At 41.5% G+C, this 20,149-nt stretch overlaps 1 protein-coding gene across 1 annotated transcript; it reads right to left on the bottom strand.

Moving 5' to 3' along the window:
* Positions 1 to 543: 543 nt before the first annotated feature.
* On the bottom strand, positions 544 to 18,621 carry rab3b (RAB3B, member RAS oncogene family). Its single transcript, XM_084012282.1, has 5 exons — positions 18,304 to 18,621; positions 12,507 to 12,731; positions 6,685 to 6,803; positions 6,477 to 6,601; positions 544 to 3,748 (listed from the first exon to the last, which is right to left on the bottom strand). Exons 2-5 carry the CDS (start codon positions 12,729 to 12,731, stop codon positions 3,564 to 3,566), a joined length of 654 nt encoding a protein of 217 aa, XP_083868408.1. The 5' UTR covers positions 18,304 to 18,621; the 3' UTR covers positions 544 to 3,563.
* Between the last annotated feature and the right edge of the window lie 1,528 nt (positions 18,622 to 20,149).

The following is a 20,149-nucleotide window of genomic DNA, read 5'->3' as shown; positions in this document are numbered from 1 at the left end:
ACAAAACGCAATGATCTATCACGAACGCAGTCCTTTGCAGCTTTTATAAATTAAAGATCTATTGTCATTTTATTTCTAAGAATATAATTACAGGTTCTCTAAATAACTAAAAATCACACCTAAATTTAATGCAGATTATTTAAAATGCATTGCATGCATTTCTAATCTCTATTTGTCATTGTGTGCTCTCTCACACACACACACACACACACACACACACACACACACACACACACACACACACACACACACACACATCATGTGCTGCTTATATATAATATATAGCAGTAGTGATATGTGACTATCCCAGGAAGTAAAGTAAATTAAAAGTTGCATCCATGATACAACAAATCACATTTATGCAAATATGTTATTATGTAAATCTAGTATTGAAGCAGTCTTTATTTGTTATTTCTTGTACACTGTATTCAAGTTTTTTGTTTAAGTACTAGTAGTACAGGTAGTAGAAGAGTCTTAAACTGATTTGAAAGAAATAGTATAAGAAAAAGTCTACAAAAAGAATACACACAAAGAATTCAAATGTTATGATTTAAAGATTGTGATTTTTATTATACTAAATTTCATCTATAATATACAAACATTCACAATATTTTTGTACAATCACTTTGTGCTTCTCCCCACAGGAGTGAACTGTAAGACAACAAGTTTACACTCTCTATATAATTTGTCCATGGTATACACAGCATAAAAAATAAATATATACGCAACACCATTATAATTTCTAAATCTATCATTTACAAATTCACTTAAAAAATAATCATATGAATACAACGACAATATTATTGTATGCTTTTTCCTATCAATATGAAGACTCGTGGTGGGGAGTTACACACAGAAACGTGCGCTGTGGTAGCTATATAACAATTTGGCAGGATATTGTTTTATTCCCATCTTCAATATTTAATAATAAATGCACAATTTTTTCTCTTTCGTAAACACACATACGTATTGTATCTCAGCTGACATGACATTATCAAAATATCACACTTTCGTCAAAGATACTGTACATAAACACAAATAAACCCTTACAACTCAATACACAATAAATATCATGATAACCATATGCAACACAATGTTTCTTTAATATCGCACACACACACACATTCATGTCTGAAACACTGCAAACATGAGGACTATGTGACTACAGCTGCTAAAGGCGGAGGAGAGAACCATGTGCTCTTCACCCATCAGCTCTGCTCACATGTGTGCGTGAGTATAAAACACCCAGGATGCCGTTGGATTGTGTCCGCCAGTGCAAAAGCTGGAAGCCACCAAGAAGCAGGGCTGCAGCGCTTCACGGCGGTCTGGGGTCGAGTCTCTGGCAGTCCGCAGCAGAAATGTATTGAGTGTGCAACAGGGCCTACCTTCATCATTTAATTGTCAATAAAACTATGAATTATTAGTATGTGTAATCAACTATTCCTTTACGTTCACTTTGTGGTTGTTTTGCTACAGTGTCTGAAGAGTTACAAGAAAATGATCAGAAACCAGAAATCAATAAAAAAAATTCCGTTCTGCTTGTGTGACCATTGTGTTTTACACTATTTGTGGCTGTTTTGTACCTCTGTCACATTTCCAACAAGGTTTTTTTTTTCTTATCCAAATTGAGGGTCTCAGGACTGTAAATCTCACTGAGACAAATGAGTGATTTGTGGTGTTGGACTAACAGCCAGTTTTGAACTGCCTGACCTCTTGGGCCCCTAAGCCTGCATGTGTTAGGCCTATCCCGTAATCCTTCCATTCCGGCAATACTTGCTTGATGATTGTTCTGGTTCATACTCCTCCCAATAACAACACTACTAATCTAAATGAACCCTGTTAGAACATCAGGAGGCACTCTCTGTTTAACTGATGCTAATGTCAGACATGTTTTTGGACTCGTCTAAGTCTTGGACTTGGCCAACGGTTCGGCTGCAGCCCTGCCCTGGAGTTGTGCGTTGGTGGTGTAGCCCTAAAGCGTCTTCCAAGTCACAGACAGCACTAAGTAAGGCCGGTAACAATTAGGCTATAGGCATGTTGTATTCAAGTGGACTCACTATTACTAGCTATTTGAGAAGCATCCTAATCTGGTGTATGTTGGTGGGTGAACGACTGCGACCTGTAAACTTGTGAACACGAGCAGCTGTTGTTTTCCCGTTGTGCTACACTTTGAGAGGAGAGGCAGTGCTGTGCTTACAGTGGACCCTGCTGTCAGATCCGCTCAGCAGGGCACTCTCAACAAAATCTCATTTGGTGGGTTTTTATGGTTGTGCATCTAATTTCCTAGTCTTTGCAGGTCTTTATGGAAATCAATGGAAATGCAGACAGCAATTCCTGGAAAAGTAGTCCCAGCACTAAAACTGAAATGAAGCACAGATTCAGCTAAGCGTGGGGCAGTGTGCGCCGGCTAGTCTGGTGTAGGCCTGACTTGTTTCACCAAGAATAACATAATTTCTTAGATGTATCTTTAGGGTGGGGTGGTGCTCGGGCAACGTACCTGTGACGTAAGACGCACCTTAAAACTCTTGAACCAGGTGCTGTTTGGGAAGCGCACACAACAGTGGGCTGTCAGTAATCATATTTTCAAGTGTCAATTCTCATCAGTCATCTTCAGAAATGTTATTCATTAGCTCCCTGGATGTACGTTTTCCCTTCATTCATAAATTTTGATTCTAGTTTTTTCTACATCTTTATTTGCCCTTTTGGGTTGTTTAAAATCTCATGGAATGTGCTCTAGATATCACATGACGCAGCACGTGAGCTTCACTCTGTCTGTTTTAAACCCTCTCTTTCCAACAGGATTGTTGATACTTAGCTTCCCTCTGACTGACGGTTAAACTATAACATCTGTTTCTTCTGAGAAGCATATATCTTTGCAGAAGCATAATTCCAGCTTTAAAGCCCAGTCAAACTGGCATTACATAAATAAAAACGTTTTTGATCGCTGCGATCAGTGGATTCACTCCATTTAAGAGAGACGTTGATACAAATACGTCACTCAAAATAAAATGCATAAACTTATGGTCCCTTTAGCGACCAAGTTAACTAACTTGCCAACTGTCAGAGGGCAACCTTGCCAGCTTGGAGAACCACTGGAAATGACCTATCCCTGCAAATATTCCCTTGCTACCAAACGTCTGGTACAGTGTACATGAGGGTGCACGGATGAACTTCGCTTTGCCACTTTCTAGTGTGACCAGGCTTTTATACTTTCATATCTTACTACCTTATGTATTCTAGCTTGGCTCAACTATTTCAAACAAACCAAATTAAATTTTGTCCAGAGTATAGTGCCACCCTTCCTCCTCCGCCTACGTAAGGACCAACATCGGATACTTGGGGACGGGAAGGGGATGAAACTGGCTATATAACTCGCAGTAGGCTTAGTGATTATTGACTGCTCACAAACATGGACTGAAGCAGAGAGAGTGTGTTGAGGAATGTTACAATGGTAATCTGTTTTTTTTTTTTTTTTTTTTTTTTTTTTCATTTTTCTCGAGAGCTTTGGAGGGGATCGAGGACGAGGCGACAGCGGAGGGATGAACGGACGGGCTGACGGCCAATCAGCAGCACTTCTGAGGTAGCTGGGCGGGCTTGTCGGTCAGTCTGGTGGTCTTGGCGCCCGGGGCCGCTGGGATCTCCACGTCCACGCGCTCCGACATCTTCACGCAGATGATGTCCACCAGGCGCTCGAAGACCTGCTGCACGTTGATGTTCTCCTTGGCGCTCGCCTCGTAATACTCAAAGCCTGCAGGAGGAAACAGAAACAGCAGTTTACGGTCAAAAAAGACAAAGGTAATGATAGCTTCACTGTACAAGATGCGTTGTCGTTCTAGCCAAATCAAACCTTGTGGGGTAGACAAGAAGTGCAAAATAAAGTGAAAGTAATGACAGGAATTTGATCGTTGAAAAGATGAGCTCATGACCTTCTCCAGCTCTGTACAGAACTGAAGCTACAGCTTGATTGATTGATGGATGGAAGTCATGCTTGAATTGGTTGAACTCGGTTGGTGCTCGCTGATGTAAGCACATATTAGTCGTATTTTGTTTACCAGGAAGAAAAATATTGGTTTTTAGTTAAAAATACAAATAATTTTTACGGCATGTGTTATTAGGCGTATAACATGATGGACGGTATGAACTAAAACATGCTTTTTGCACGGTTGAAGTGATTTTAACCGTTGGGGAACAAACCCAGAACAGCAAGTCGTGTCAGTACATTAACTTCAAATAAGCCAAACTACAGAGTGCTACATGTAAGTGCAGGACGTAAGTGCAATTTGTTTATTTATTTTATTAAATATATAATCTTCCTAGCCATAGGTGCAGCCTGAAGACAGTATTAACAATCATTTCAGTGGGACTTAAATCCATCTATAGCTAATGGAGATGTTGTGTTCCAATCAGTCCGCTCAACAACATGTGCTCGACCGTCTGGAAAACAGCAGAAAAAAGTACACGTCAAACCAATGGGATTGACTTGACTTGAACACCATGACAAACAGTTTTGACAGTGTTTGGATTACATGAAGTCAGGAGGGGTCAGCTCTGCTAAAAGACACCTGAGCTCTCCTGAAAGCAACGGCCAACTGAAATAAAACTCTTGCATATTGTTGTTTATTTCAATGTATCTGTTTCAGAAAAAAAATTATTTCTTTAAATATATCTTTATATTTTGAAAAAAATGTTTGTTGTCTTTTGTATCTAAATATAAAATAAAAAATAAATAAATTCAGATAAATCTGGCATAGAACGTATTAAAAGATTTTTTCTTTTGACCGACTTGTAATTCCCCCTTTTATTGTGGTATACTGGATAGTTTTTTAATCTGATATTATTTAAATCAAACAATCAGAGAGGAGACAAATCACTTTTTTAAACATGTTTCAACTTATACTGTAGATATAATATATCTGTGACAAAGGGGTCACAGATATACAGTGCTTTCTTTTCAGGGGACGCATGCTGAATTGTTTTGGAAACCAGCGGCCTATAAATATTTACAACACTGTCTTTAGGCCTTTAAAGACTGGTTTCTGACTAATGTTGGGTGTGGTTTAATCTATTTGAGCATCTCAAGGTGTGTTTGCTCTCAGACTCTTCTTCCCACTTCACAAATATATATCTGCAACCTGGGATCCCAAATGTTTGAGTGTGAGACTGTGAAACCACAGTTGCAGGCTGGAGAAATGATTTCCGTCCACCACTTTGTTTTTATGTTTTCTCATGGTGAAGAATAAAAAGGCCTCTTTCAGTCTTCAGACTTTGCTTGAGCTTTCTCACGTTGCAAAATCAAGTGCTGACCATCTTCCTGAACCGTTTGCACCATTGAACATTTTGCATTCAGCCTGCAGTGTTGACATGTATTAAAGACTTGGTGAAGAAATAGCTCCCAGCAGTGGAGCTAAAACCAGTATTGTGCATTCTTAATTCACACGCCTCTCCAGCCTTTGGCAACACTTGTAGTTCATCAGTACACACTCGCCCCCGGGGGAGACTTTTCCTCATGGAGTTACACTGGTTCTTTCTCACAGCAGGGATGAATAAAGCCAACCCAAATGTGCTTTTGTAATATTATTTGTAACCCATAGAGTTATATGCAATTATCATTATTATTAGTCACAGTAAAATATATTGTTAGACAGTAAAGCATAAATTGAACCCTTGTGTTGCTTGTCCATGTCACTTCATGTATGCTGCGTACCCAGTTCCTCTTAGCCGGCTGTCAAACGCTCCGCAGGTGATCACCAGGTGTATGTCATGTTTTATGTGGGAGGGGGTTATGAATTCCATGTTATGAGTTTTTATTTCTTATTATGTGTCTTGACTGTTAATGTTGTTCTGTCCTGAGCGCACTAAGGCAAATTCATAACAACTATAAGTTAATTAGGTATTGAATATTATTATTATGTATCTTAATGTATATTTATTATTTATAATTCTTGGGTATCGTAGTATCCATTTTGGAACAAGTAGTGATGTTCAGAATATAAACCGATAAGACTGATACATTATTATTCAGGTGGCTTTCTGTGTTTCTCTGCTCAGAAGATCTTTAAACAAGAACTCACCATTGGAAAACAGAACGTAGACTGAATATAAGAAATGGACATAGTCATCATAACGTTACCCATTGGTTTGACGGGTTTTTTTGGCCGTCGCCATCTTGAAATTTTTGCAACCAGTGAAGAGAAGTGAGTGGTTTGTGAGTGGATCTGACAAATTTGGAACGAGTGATTGAGACCATAACCTCATACAATGAGATAATAAATCAAGTGAGAATTTGGGCTTATATTGCAATCAACCAGAGGAGTCGCCCCCTGATGGCCAGTAGAGAGAATGCAGGTCAGCATTGGCTTCACTTTTCAGAACTGGAGGTTTCCACCTGGAAAATACCAACCTCACTCTAGAAGCCATATAAGAGCGCTGTTATATGACAGCATGTAGTAAGTAGCACTCATGCTGCAACTTCTTACCTAACTGGTCGGCAAGATGTTTTCCTTTCTCTGGAGGTACGATTCTCTCCTCATCCATGTCACACTTGTTGCCCACCATGATCACCTGGGCATTGTCCCATGAGTAGGTCTTGATTTGAGTCGCCCTGAAAGCACATTTTGAATCATTTATTTGAGTACCAAAGACACAGAAGCAGCATACACACGAGCTTCCAGGGCAATGTCGTACCAGTCCTGGACGGCGTTGAAGGACTCCTCGTTGGTGATGTCGTACATGAGGATGAAGCCCATGGCGCCACGGTAGTAGGCCGTAGTAATGGTGCGGTAACGCTCCTGCCCTGCTGTGTCCTGAAAATGAAAAACAAAAAGCCAATTCACACATCTGTTTTACTCAGTAAAAGAATGAATCTTTATAGACTTATATACAAGCACACCCTAGAGGCTGCGGTGTTCATATGATAACCAAGAATAACATATTCATCTTTATCTATTCTATGGGAAAGGTTGAGTTAAGGTGATACACTCGTTTCATGGGTAATGAGTTTTCCAAAATACACTTCTGTCTTCTCAGGAAGTTAGGTTTAGGCAGCAAAACCTCTTAGGCTTAGGAAAAGAGCGTGGTTGACGTTAACTTCTCTGACTAACGACGTAACTCGGCCTATTGGAACGCTTTAGTGTAAATAGCTGAATTCATGTTAAATAATCTGTTGATGCAAACTTTTACGCGACCAGAGGAGGCTCAGACCGTCTAGTCGTAAAGATTATAAGACCTTGGGTGTCTCAATTTCATGAGATATGCTTGTGGGAAACTTAAGGTCCCTTTTCAGGGGGTTCCCAACATAAGGGTATTTACCTGGAACCATCTGTGAAAGGTTCCACCCAGAACCCTTCTCTTTAGAACCCCCTAGGTTCACATACAATCTTTCTCACCTTCTAAAGGTGATGACAAGAAATTAGCCACAACAATTATGGTTCATAATCACAGTTGTTGGAGATGTGGGATAAGATGATCTTGTAATACTCATGCTTTCAACAATCCTTGAAGACCTCTTTCTTCCAAAAAGGGTTCTTTGGTTGAAAAGGGGTTCTTTCTGGATCCCTCAGACTTACAAACAGGAAGAACCATTTTGAGACATTTGCATGTCTTAACAGAGTTTTAGCCACAGCACACATCAGAATAGTTATCTGATGCTTACAAAGTGTAAAAAGCACCCTTGAAGCATTCGCAGCAGATGTTGACCTTAAGGCATCTGTCTCTCCAAGATGCATCAAGTGTCTTTTCTCCTGCCGAAATTACACCGCAGCCGCAGTGAAATCATCCTCCCTGTCGCATACAAAAACAACAAGACAAGCCGTTCCAGCTATTTCAACACACGCAGTCAGACAGATGGCACAGCAAGCTGCTGAAGCATTTGTCTGATCTCTGATCAGTTCAATCATCGAATGACCTGTGCGTCCAACAGTTTGAATTGTTGAAATTACACAGTTCCAGGTTACTATTAAGGAGCCTGATTTGCTTGTAGACCGGGAAAAGCAAGACTGATTGTATAACCAGATTTGTAATTTACAGTACAAAACGAACGTGATCACAATCATTTTGTTTTTTTGGCGCTTGAAATAACTCGTTTTTTTGGATCCACTGAAACTTTCAGTTGGTCAAATGATGAGTGATGGTGGTGCAACGATCAATGTCAGGGATCACCTATAGGATTCATCATCTGGGGTCGCTTTGTATCCACAACAAATATAATGTAAATCTGTGTGGTTGTTGCTCTGAACCAGCCAACGTCAGCTGATATTCTGAGTAGAAACTGTTGGACACTGTGTCCCATTTACTGTGAGTAGAGATAAGCCCATATCCCAACACAATAAGCCGGGGAAATTATCTGTTCTATTCTGGCTTTCAAAACCAGACTGTTGGATTTTTGCTAATGGTGTTTCCATGGAGACACAAGTCTCCATCATTTTGATACAGCATCAATTTTTCTTAATGGAAAGCACAAAAACCTGCAGCAACGTCACTCAAGAATGTATGAATATTGACGCAGATATCGCTCTTAAAAGAAATGATATATACTTATTCTGCAGCAAGCATCATCCCTCCAACACATGCACACGTTCTCACCTCACAATAGCACACGGCGAGTGTTGAAGTCGCAGATTCACACAGACTCTGACAGAAGCCCCAGCTACACTTTACCACCTTTCACCCCGTCAGTCTGTTCATCAGTCAACTCTGCAGCTCACTGACCGTCAGTTTCTTCTGCTAAAACAGTGAAAGGAGCTAATAAGTCTAACCAACATCTGCTGCCTGCATCCAGCCCTCTCCTCGTCTGTATGTCATCTCCATGTTTACAGCTGCAGATATAAACTGCTGCTGTTACTTTTCTTACCTGCAGAATGAGAATAATGCGAATAAATCAGAATAAAGGGCAAGGTTGATGTGTCTGGGTTGCTTCAGAGAAAAGCAATGCACCAATCCGGGTTGAGCAACAGAACTGTGAATTTGATGGCACAGAGGTTTGCAGAATTGTGAGACAGGACTTCACAATGACAAAGATTGTATCTTTTGATGGTACAAAGGGACCAGGAATGTGACCTTGCATGGATTCGATTGCCCAAAGCAGTGCCTTGAAGGATCGCATCGCCCTGCAGTCCAGCAAAATTTGAGTCAGGTTTTTAATGGCAAAACCATGATTTATTTCATTATTATCCAAAAGATTGGAGTGGGGATTCTGTCATCCTTGTTTTGAGTGTGTCTATTTATATCTATCTACCAGAAAATTGTTCTTGGAACTGCATGTAAGTGAAAATCCTTCTACGTGTGCACAAACTTTAAGCTGATTCTGATTCAATACATTTTGCATTCTCTCTGATCCACAGAGGAAGACTGAGCTGTATTTATGTAGCAGACGTGCACAGTTTGGGTTGGTGGACCCTCAGCTGTGACTGCTCAGGCTCAAGTCTGTTATTACAGCTAGCATTGTGCATTATAACACATCTGATCAATCTGATAGAAGCACAGCAGTATTCAATACTGTGTGGCTTTTTTGGTTTAATTTAAATGTATCCGCTGTTGTGGAATTTGTTTTGAAAAGTAAAAACTACACTACTGTGATGTAATGTATTATATACAGTAGATAAAACAATGTTTTTTTATTATGTTATCATTAACAAAAACATCACATCTCATAAGTCTGGGACTTGCCACAGGATTTTGGCATTTTCAATGATGACATAATTAATTATATATTATTTCATTTATGACAGCCTGAGCGCTTGTTTATTCTCACTGGGGAAGAGGAGGTATCAGGTGTCAAACATCTTCACCTCCTCTTAAGAGTCTTCAGCTGATCGCTGCAACAAACCAGCTGAGCCTCAATGTGACATTCACGCAGTCCACAACAACTCCCACCATTCCCCCGTTTCATCCTCATACCACGACGGCTGGTCTAAGTGCAGTCATTCTGCTAAATTTAGCTCTTTTGTGCTTCACTTCCTCTGCGCTCATTCAACAATCTCTGGTTTTCTCTTTATTTTTCTTCTCGGGGGGATATGAGTGCTCGCTTGCATTTAATTAATTCAAATTTGATGCAGAGCGTGATTAGGTCTGTGTGTGTGTGTGTGTGTGTGTGTGTGTGTGTATGTGTGCAGTAGGGACATTAATCATGAGGAGGGTGATAAGCAGAGCCTCAGGCACTGACTGATTCCTGCCAGTTTAGTTGAAAGCAAAGAGAAATGTGTGTTTGATTTCCATGGAGGAGGACATCACTCCACTCAACCCGGTGAAATATGTGGACAGCTGAACAGAGCGACAGTACGTTCATTAATGTATTACGTTCACAAACTGCTCCGGTTCCAGTCATTGGAGCCAATATTGGACCTGGTTGCAGGGATTGTGTAGTTTCATATATTGTTAAATAGGTGCCTAATGTGATCTAATATGGTTCATTTCAGCTCAATTTGAAGACTATCTCACGCTCTCTTACTGTCCAGATCTGACACAAAAATCTGATTCTCCTTCTGGATTCTGTTATTGGATGAGTGCTTACGAGCACCTGGTTGCTACGTAGCTCTAGAGGTTGACTACCCAAATACAGCAAATTCAAAAAAATCCAGGCAGAGGGCCGGTTCTCTGCTATACAGACACTGCCACACACTTCCAGTCTATATAGTGACGATTGTAGGGATTATTGTGAATATGGATATTGTTTTTGTGGAAGAGCAGCAGCAAGCGAAGCAGGTACTTTACAGGCTGTGTTTGGGTTCCATACAAGCTGGTGATTGGTGCCTCAGGCAGCCTCAAGAGGGAAAAAATGTACACTAAAAAAATAATAATGAAGACATTTTGATTTACATTGTATTTTTCTTAAATATGCTGGGATTGAAAACCAATTCACAAACAGTAAACCTGAGAGTTTTGGCGCAGCTGATAACCACCCATTGTGAACTATAGCCTCAACCCTCAACAATGTCATAAAACTACACCTCTCGTAGGGCTTTGAGAGCATGCCTATGGCTAAGCTGAAGGCAAATCTCTATTCATTTTAGTACTCAATTGCTTGTTGCATCGTATCATCCTTTTTGTGCGTATGTTGTGTCTATTTTTACTCTTCACTGATGTGCTTTCAGTTTGAATCAATCTGCTCTGATTAGCTCTACTTATGGCGCTGTCCCCAAACCTCCCATACACACACACACACACACACACGCACACACATACACATGCTTACACAAGCACACACACACATACACATTTACACACACACACACACACACACACACACACACACACACACACACACACATGCTCACACAAGCACACACACACATACACATTTACACACGCACACACACATACACATTTACACACGCACACACACAAACATACACTCGCACACACACACACACACACATACACACACACCCAAACACACACATACACATACACATACACCCGCACACACACCGTCTTGTTTTCATGACATTTGGGGATATTGCATTGACTTACATTCATTTCCTAGAGACTGACCCTAACCAGAACTGCTCCCGACCCGAACGCTAAACCAGTGGTTTTCAAACTGCCAGATAAACGTAAAGCAGAAGATGAATCTCCACCAAATGTCACCAAAACATCCATCCATCCATCCATCCATTGTCTACCGCTTCTCCTGTATTCAGGGTCGCGGGGGGGCTGGAGCCGATCCCAGCTGTCATTGGGCGAAGGCAGGGTACACCCTGGACAGGACGCCAGTCTATCACAGGGCCGACATGTAGAGACAAACAACCATTCACACTCACATTCACACCTACGGGCAATTTAGAGTCACCAATCAACCTATCCCCATCCTGCATGTCTTTGGACTGTGGGAGGAAGCCGGAGAACCCGGAGAGAACCCACACTTACACGGGGAGAACATGCAAACTCCACACAGAAGGAACCCGGGGCCGACCCGGGGATCTAACCCGTGACCCTCTTGCTGTGAGGCGAGAGTGCTACCCACTACACCACCGTGCAGCCCACGTCACCAAAACAAAGACAAGAAAATATGATGAGGCATAAGGGGGGAGTGCTACTGCTCTAACTTTAACCTACACCTAACATTAAAATGAAACCAAGTCACACACACCACACCTCCTCAACCATCGCCCTTCCTCCCTCCATGCCCCTGCTGGGTTTCAACCTCTTCGCCCCAAGAGGCCTCTTTAATTGCCCCTGAAGACAACACTGTTAATGTGTGTGCATATAGTGTGTGTGTGTGTGTGTGTGTGTGTGCGTGTGTGTGTGTGTGCGAGACAGTGAGTGAGCATGAAGAGCTGCTGCCATGGCAACAACATCACCGCCGCTGATACAAGCTGTAGAGAACCAGAAGTCTGTGTATCTGTCTTTTCTCTTCCTCTCCTTCCAAAAGCTTGTTGTCGTCTGAGAGCAGAGCATGTTACCCTGCATCCCTCTGTTTGTTACGGTATATTATATCATGATGCAATACTGTATGTTACTGTGTGCTACTATATACAGTATAGTGTGAGTGTGAGGCAAACCATCCTCACCCAGATCTGCAGCTTGATCCTCTTGTCGTTGCGATACACCGTCTTCACCTTGAAGTCGATGCCCACGGTGCTGACGAAAGAGTTGCTGAAGGAGTCGTCGGCGTAGCGGAACAGGAAGGAGGTTTTCCCAACGCTGCTGTTGCCGATGATCAGCAGCTTGAACATGTAGTCAAAGTTCTGGTCGGAGCCGTCCCGCTGGCCGAAACGCTGGTCTGCCTTCGCCATCTGGAGGTTTTGTTTGAGGAGAGAGAGAGAGAGCGAGAGAGAGAGAGAGAGAGAGAGAGAGAGAGAGAGAGAGAGAGAGAGAGATAGAGCACAATCTGTATCACCAAAGTCCATCTCAACAAGGTCAAAATGTCCACTGGGGGACATGGAGGACATGACCAACTTTCATCCTCCCCACTTTTATAATCTCTTAAGCCCAAGTTATGCTTCCGCGTCGACACAACGCAAGGGGGCTTGCGGACCCCCGTCCTTGGGGACCCCCCTTACGTCCAACGCAAGGGCCTGACGTGCACCTCCCAAAAATCCTAGACGCGCGTCGAGGGGACGCAACACCAACGCAACACCAATGCAGCGGCATTGATTGGTCCGCTAACTACATCCGCTGCAGACCGCTATCCGGTTTCCACTCATAAACACCGCCATTTAAACTTTTAAAAGGCTACTTTTATTGTTTTCACCTCGTTTTATTGTTTGCACCTTGTCGCTTTTACACAAAGAAATAAAACACCAAGTTCTGAAAAATAGTGGATGTTTAAAGCCGGAAAGTAAACAAATAGGCTATAACGAGGCTAACGACGATATACGTCAAGAGTCTCGGTCGGTCAGTCAGTCTTTACAAAAAACATAGCGCCCTTTACCGGTGTGGCAATGAATTGCATTTCGACACGTAAACCCAACGCAGAACCATCACGGTCTCCAAGCAACTGCGTGGCCGTTGCGTGGCCGTTGCGTGATCACTACGCGGAAGCATAATCAGGGCTTTACACTTTTCCAATTAGGGAGGGATTTCAGACACAGCTCATCTGATTAATGGAGCTTGTTGTAGCTGGGAACCTGACAGGAAGCTCCACAATAAAATATACTCACACATCCACAACTTACACTGCGCAACCATACACTGTATATAAGAAGTGGACGTAGTTATCATGCCGTCTCCCATTGGTTTGTGGACAATTTTTTTGCAACCAGTGAACTAGGCTGCTCTGATGAAGAAGCAGGAGAGCGGGACACCGAGCAGCAACCAGAGGAGTCACCCCCTGATGGTCAGTAGAGAGGATGTAAGTTCAATACTTGTGTGTATGTAACGTGAGTGTGATTCAGGCATGGATGGCAGGAATAGATGGCAAATAATCATAAATGGTTATTAGCGAAAAAACATGTACATTAACAAGTGCTTTATCTTACTCTATTATGTATTTCAGGAAACTATACAGGAAAATATGCATTTATTTAGAAAGAATCAGTGCTTAGTGTTTTTTTCCTGATTAATTAAAACACAGGAAATAGCAATATTCCTGTATTAAGTAATTGGATTTTTGTCTGAACCCACATATTAATGTGTTTGCCAATTCAAATGTGGGTTTTTAATGAGTGTACTTCAGATTACATCGTCCTCAGAGAAAAAACGCCCGACCCCTAGCTGTGATGAAACCTGTCGAATGAGCCACAAGCTGCACAAAACGGCTCCTCTTTGTTCCCAGCAAGCTGACATTTCCCAAGTTTTCACCCGACTGCAGCCAAATATGATTCAAGCACAAGAGCCAACAAACGGCACAGCATGTCAAACAAAGACACCGTGCAAACACATTTCCTGTTAGACTTCACCTTCAGGTCAGATGAAGAGCCTGAGCTGCCACAGTGGTCGACCTTGCAGACCAGTAGAGGTCGGTGTGAAGGACTGAACGAATGTGAGCAGCAGATGAGTCAGAGCTGAGGATCCTGCTGGGTTCAATCTAGCATGGAGTCAGTGGAGAGTCATCCCCTCCTTCAGCGGCTAGGAAAGAACTACCGAATCCATCTGAAAGGATGACTCGAGCTGCGGATGAACGCTTTTCATCTCTGGAGTTTTTATGGGACTTCATCATGTGAATCATTTAGCAGAAAATAACTGACTTTCTGCCGCGCGTCAAAATGATTTAGTAGAACTGTCTTATTTCATTCAAGGCTGAGTCTCAACAAAGATTTTTTATAGATCTTAAATAGAAGACAAACGCTCAGTACATGACTTGGACAACACAGTCGCCATTAACTTTGGAAATATTAAAATACAAAAACAAATAATTAGTGGTGGAATGTAACTAAGTATTTACTCAAGTACTGTACTTCAATACACATTTATACGTGTATATATATATATATATTATTATTATATAGTATTATTATTATTATCATTATTATTATTATTATTATTATTATATATAATGTATAATACTATATTGCCAAAGTATTCACTCACCCATCCAAATATTTGAAATCTGGGGTTCCAATCATTTCCATGGCAACAGGTGTATAAAAGCAGCACCTAGACATGCAGACTGTTTCTACAAACATCTGTGAAAGAATGGGTCGCTCTCGGGAGCTCAGTGAATTCCAGCGTGGTACTGTGATTGGATGCCACCTGTGCAACAAGTCCAGTCGTGAAATGTCCTCACTCCTAAATATTCCACAGTCAACTGTTAGTGGGATTATAACAAAGTGGAAGCGATTGGGAACGACAGCAACTCAGCCAAGAAGTGGTAGAACAGCGTAGACAGCTTCATGGAATGGGTTTCCATGGCGATCAGTTGCATCCAAGCCATACATCAGCAAGTGCAATGCAAAGCGTCGGATGCAGTGGTGTAAAGCACGCCGCCACTGGACTCTAGAGCAGTGGAGACGTTCTCTGGAGGGACCAATCACGTTTCTCCATCTGGATATCTGATGGACGAGTCTGGGTTTGGTGGTTGCCAGGACAACGGTACTTGTCTGACTGCATTGTGCCACGTGTAAAGTTTGGTGGAGGAGGATTATGGTGTAGGGTTGTTTTTCAGGAGCTGGGCTTGGCCTCTTAGTTCCAGTGAAAGGAACTCTGAATGCTTCAGCATACCAAGAGATGTTGGACAATTCCATGCTCCCAACTTTGTGGAACAGTTTGGGGATGGCCCCTTCCTGTTCCAACATGAAAGCAAGGTCCATAAAGACATGGAGGAGAGAGTTTGGTGTGGATGAACTTGACTGGCCTGCACAGAGTCCTGACCTCAACCCGATAGAACACCTTTGGGATGAATTAGAGTGGAGACTGAGAGCCAGGCCTTCCCTCCAACATCAGTGTGTGACCTCACAAATACGCTTCTGGAAGAATGGTCAAAAAGTCCCATAAACACACTCCTAAACCTTGTGGAAAGACTTCCAGAAGAGTTGAAGCTGTTAAAGCTGCAAAGGGTGGATCAACGCCATATTAAACCCTATGGATTAAGAATCTGATGTCACTTAAGTTTATATGGGAGTCAAGGCAGGTGAGCGAATACTTACGAATACTGGCAATATAGAGTATGTAAATAGTCTGGATGTCCAATGGAGAAATTTAAGTTACATTTTCAATGCTTTCATGTGTCATTTTACAGGAAATAATCTGAACACTTCCCTCACTGCAGATCATTGCCCTTCAGTATTAGTAAAATAAACACAGACACAGTATGTATTTTGCACAATAACACCATCCGTCCTCCACCCTTGAAGTAATCGAGTACTCTTTTCCAAAGTCTGATGAAAGGCTTCAACCTTTCCCAGTAGAAGACATTCATCAGCTCTTTGGTGTGCAGTCTGACTGAAGTGTTCTTGCTACCACTGTACCAAGTGAGGGAGTGAGTTTCATACTAAGTTAGCCAAAGGCACACACTCTAAAGGGGATTAGAGGATCATTCAAACACACCCTTCTAGTAAACAGTTTCTAAGGAAGACGAAGAGTCGATGACCCGTCTCTTTAATCCATATTACTTGACTTGTTTCTAGTCCTTTTTTGACACATTCACAATGGAAATGTTTTGAGTGTGAATGACAGAAAAGGTTCATATTAAGTTTCAAATGAACACAGATGTAAATGCCACAAAATCGTCTCCATTTCTGCAGCTCTACAGAGTTTTAGTCCGTTTTAGTTTCTTGTTTTGGTTTTGCAGCACATTTCCTGTCTGGTTCACTCTCAGTGCTTTCTGATAAACCCACTACACTACAGCTCAGCAGCAAACAGGACATAGTTAGAGACTTGCTGGTGAAGATTCAGTGGAGCTTTTAGCAGCTAAAGAGGCATATATTTCCCTCGGGTGTTGGTAGAGACCAAAGGTGAAGATCTTCAAAGACATTTCATGGACACACAAAGGACCACAAGTCATCTAAAAAAAAAACAATCCCCCCTGCAAATATTGTGAAATCCCATTTGAAATTGTCTTTCCAAATTTGCAGGATGATTTATGCTCTCATGGCAACTGAATCCATAAATGTTGAAATTTAAATATCACATTAAAACCATTAAAATATAATTCATCTCACTTATCTTTTAGGGTTCACAAATTCAGACACACAACTAGATTTAAGTTGCTCAAAATCCATTTCTGACCTGAAAAATTGTAACTCAAGTAAAGTCTGAAATATCTCTGAAATATATCTGGATGCACTGCCGTTTCCCAGAGGATGAATCCGGACATTTACCTGCTAAACTGATCACATTCTCATCAACCTCAGCTGTACTTTATACTGCTTATCCAAACATGCTACATGCTAAGCTAAGAGCTAGCTGCTAAACATTAGCATGCTAGTATTTAACTCAAAGCACGGTTGTGCCGCGTCACAGAGCTGCTAACATGGCTGTACACACTTGGTTTTGTTATTTCAATAAAAGTATTTCATTTGAACAACAGAAATAAGTAGATAATTATCAACAATCATATTGATCCCCAGCACCATAAAAGCAACATAAAAAGCACAATTAGTCCACTTTAAATTGACTATGGACACGTTTATGCATAAATCCTAGACCAGATCAAACCACAGCCCTATGGGATTAACATGCGGAAGTATTAATGAACATGAAACTCAACATATCAACAAAGCACCAAAAGGAGCACTATGTGAGTAACCTAATAAAAAAGATACAATAATTAAAAGATATATAATTATTATTGGAATATGACATTTTACGTTTCATTATAAAAATAACCAGTTTAGAGCTACAAGGGAGCATGAAATACAGACACACACGATACAGATTAAGACATCGTCTCTAGAGACACACACACTCTGCACCTGTGAGATCATTATGGGATTTTACAGGAACGTTGTGTTTTATTGTTTGTTTGCTGACATGGTTGAACTAGAAAGCACAAAAATGGCTTTATAGTCGGTTTAGAATATGATGGAGGTGGTGCAGAGATTAACCTATCATTAAATCAATAGCTTACATTGTGATCAATGTTTAGCACCATTGAAACACTGTGCATTGTGAACATTGTGTGTCTATAGATGTATGATAATCGAGATTAGAATATTCATACCCCTATAGAGTGAAACCAACCCCTAAATTAAACATGATTATATGAATATGATTTACAGGGATAACATTGATAATTGATCAACGTTTGTGAATTGTGTTCATTGCCCGTGTGTGTGTGCGTGTGCGTGTGTGTGCGTGTGTGTGTGTGTGTGTGTGCGTGTGTGTGTGTGTGTGTGTGTGTGCGTGTGTGTGTGTGTGTGTGTGTGTGTGTGTGTGTGTGTGTGTTGTGTCACCGCCGGTCATCCGTGTTTTCTGTTTGTCTCTTACCTTTGCTGGGCGGATCTGATGCTCGCTCTCTCTCTCTCTGTCTCTCTCTCTCTCTCTCTCTCTCTCTCCGCTGTGCACCTGATGTAGGCAGCTCGCACCCACCAAAAATAATGATCAAAAATAATATTGATAGTAGAAACCAATAAATGTATCCTCAACAGCAAGGCGTTCCGATGTGATCCAACGACAGCCTGAGCAGGAAAGAGGAACGCGGCTGGTCTGCGGTCAGCAGTGGGCTTGTCTTCCTCCAGAAATGAGGTGAAACTGCCTGTGAAGCGTCTCCTGTCCGCGGTGCCGCGCGCAGCTTCTTTTTACGCACGGCTCTACGCTGACATCCTGCGTTTATTGAAGGTGGAGCGAAGCGATGTGGGGGTTTGCAAATGCGTCTGCTGCCTGTCACCACCTCCCCCTAAAACATAACCGGCTTCTCTGTGAATGAACGGGTTTTTTTTTCCTACTTCACCTCCTCTCGTGCTGTTTGCACAAGAAGCCGCTCCGCCCTATCACGCGGCACATTTGTGCAGACGCGCACGCGGCAGGCGCGGCGCTCGTTTGCGTGCTATGACTCATAACTGAAGCAGCGAGGCGTGTAACCGAGGCGGAATGAAGGGAAATGTGCCCGTTTGTCCCGAAACGAGAAAACATAGGAACACATCACAGGTACGAGGCTGCCAGAGCTGATGTTGATCCATTACTCATGAGACAAAATGAGTCGATGGCAGCTTTGATTATGATTAAAGGTTGAGTAGGTGATATTATTCAGAAACACTTCTGTTGAAATCATCGCAACATACCGATAGGAATGAATACATTCATTGGTCTGACATAAAAACATGTTTAAAATGTCATCTGTGGCCCCATCCAATGAAAAAAGGGGGCCGGAGAAAATAATTGGTCTTCCTGTCTGTCTGTCAACTTACCTTGATAACCTGATTGCACTCTGCCGATCTCAAGCACTCGTTTGGCGTTCCGGGGGAGCGGCTTTGAATGTGTGAACATTTGTTTTTTTCCCCTTTTAATAGTGAATAATTGTTATGTATTAGTAATTATTAGTCTATTGGACAAAACCAATAAAGTAGCTGTGACAGCATTTCTATGAGCCGAACAATCAACAGTTAATCAATTAGAGTTGGGTGTTTTTTTTTTTTGACTGCTTACAAACTAAAATCAAAAGTATAACACAGTTACTAAAACACAAGAAACCAAACACTAGCTCAAATTAGCACAACTAAGCACATTATCAACCTCACACTCTTTGCAAAACACTAAACACACTTGTATAGCCTACATAACACACACAAATCTATCATGATGTCACTTCCTAGCAATATCAAAGCATTAACTGAAACGACCACACTTTCCCACTTGGTTCCAAACAGCCAAACACTTGTTTGCTTAATTATATTCACACCAATCAGGTTTATGAGCACTATTAAACGTAGTGTTACATATGAATCTCCATTTTGACATGTTGGGCATGGAGAGAAATACATTTAATTTTCATCAGTCTGCAACTGTGGTAGTCTTTGGTGTAGTGTTTGGTGAATTTACAGTAGTACTGTATATTTGTACTTCCTCTGTGTACTTTGTTTATAGCCTAATCTAATCACCACGGTTACAAGTCTGTTATCACAGCAGTGTGTAACTAGTTCAAACAGAAGTCATATGAAACGTGTGTGTTTCCTATGGTAACAAAGTATGTTTTTAGTGTATAGTTTTTAGAAGAGTGTTTGATTTTGATCCAAAAAATAGGTATTCTGCAAACGGGGTGTGTGATTATGTTAGTTGTGTGCAGTTAATCCACAATGAAAAGATCAGTTACATGTAATAACCAAGAAAATCATCC

The sequence above is a fragment of the Eutrigla gurnardus genome (genome assembly GCF_963514095.1).
Source record: "Eutrigla gurnardus genome assembly, chromosome: 6".
Classification (NCBI taxonomy): Eukaryota; Metazoa; Chordata; class Actinopteri; order Perciformes; family Triglidae; genus Eutrigla; species Eutrigla gurnardus.
Note: the sequence above shows the minus strand (reverse complement) of the source record. Positions and strands in the feature narration are given on the sequence as shown.

Bases quoted from the DNA above. Each gene is read 5' to 3' on its own strand.
- rab3b (XM_084012282.1), bottom strand. From the start codon at position 12,731: ATGGCGAAGGCAGACCAGCGTTTCGGCCAGCGGGACGGCTCCGACCAG. The intron at 6,602-6,684 runs GTACGACATTGC...ATGTGCTTTCAG, and splicing joins TTCAACGCCGTCCAGGACTG to GGCGACTCAAATCAAGACCT. The intron at 3,749-6,476 runs GTAAGAAGTTGC...TTCCTCCTGCAG, and splicing joins ACATCTTGCCGACCAGTTAG to GCTTTGAGTATTACGAGGCG.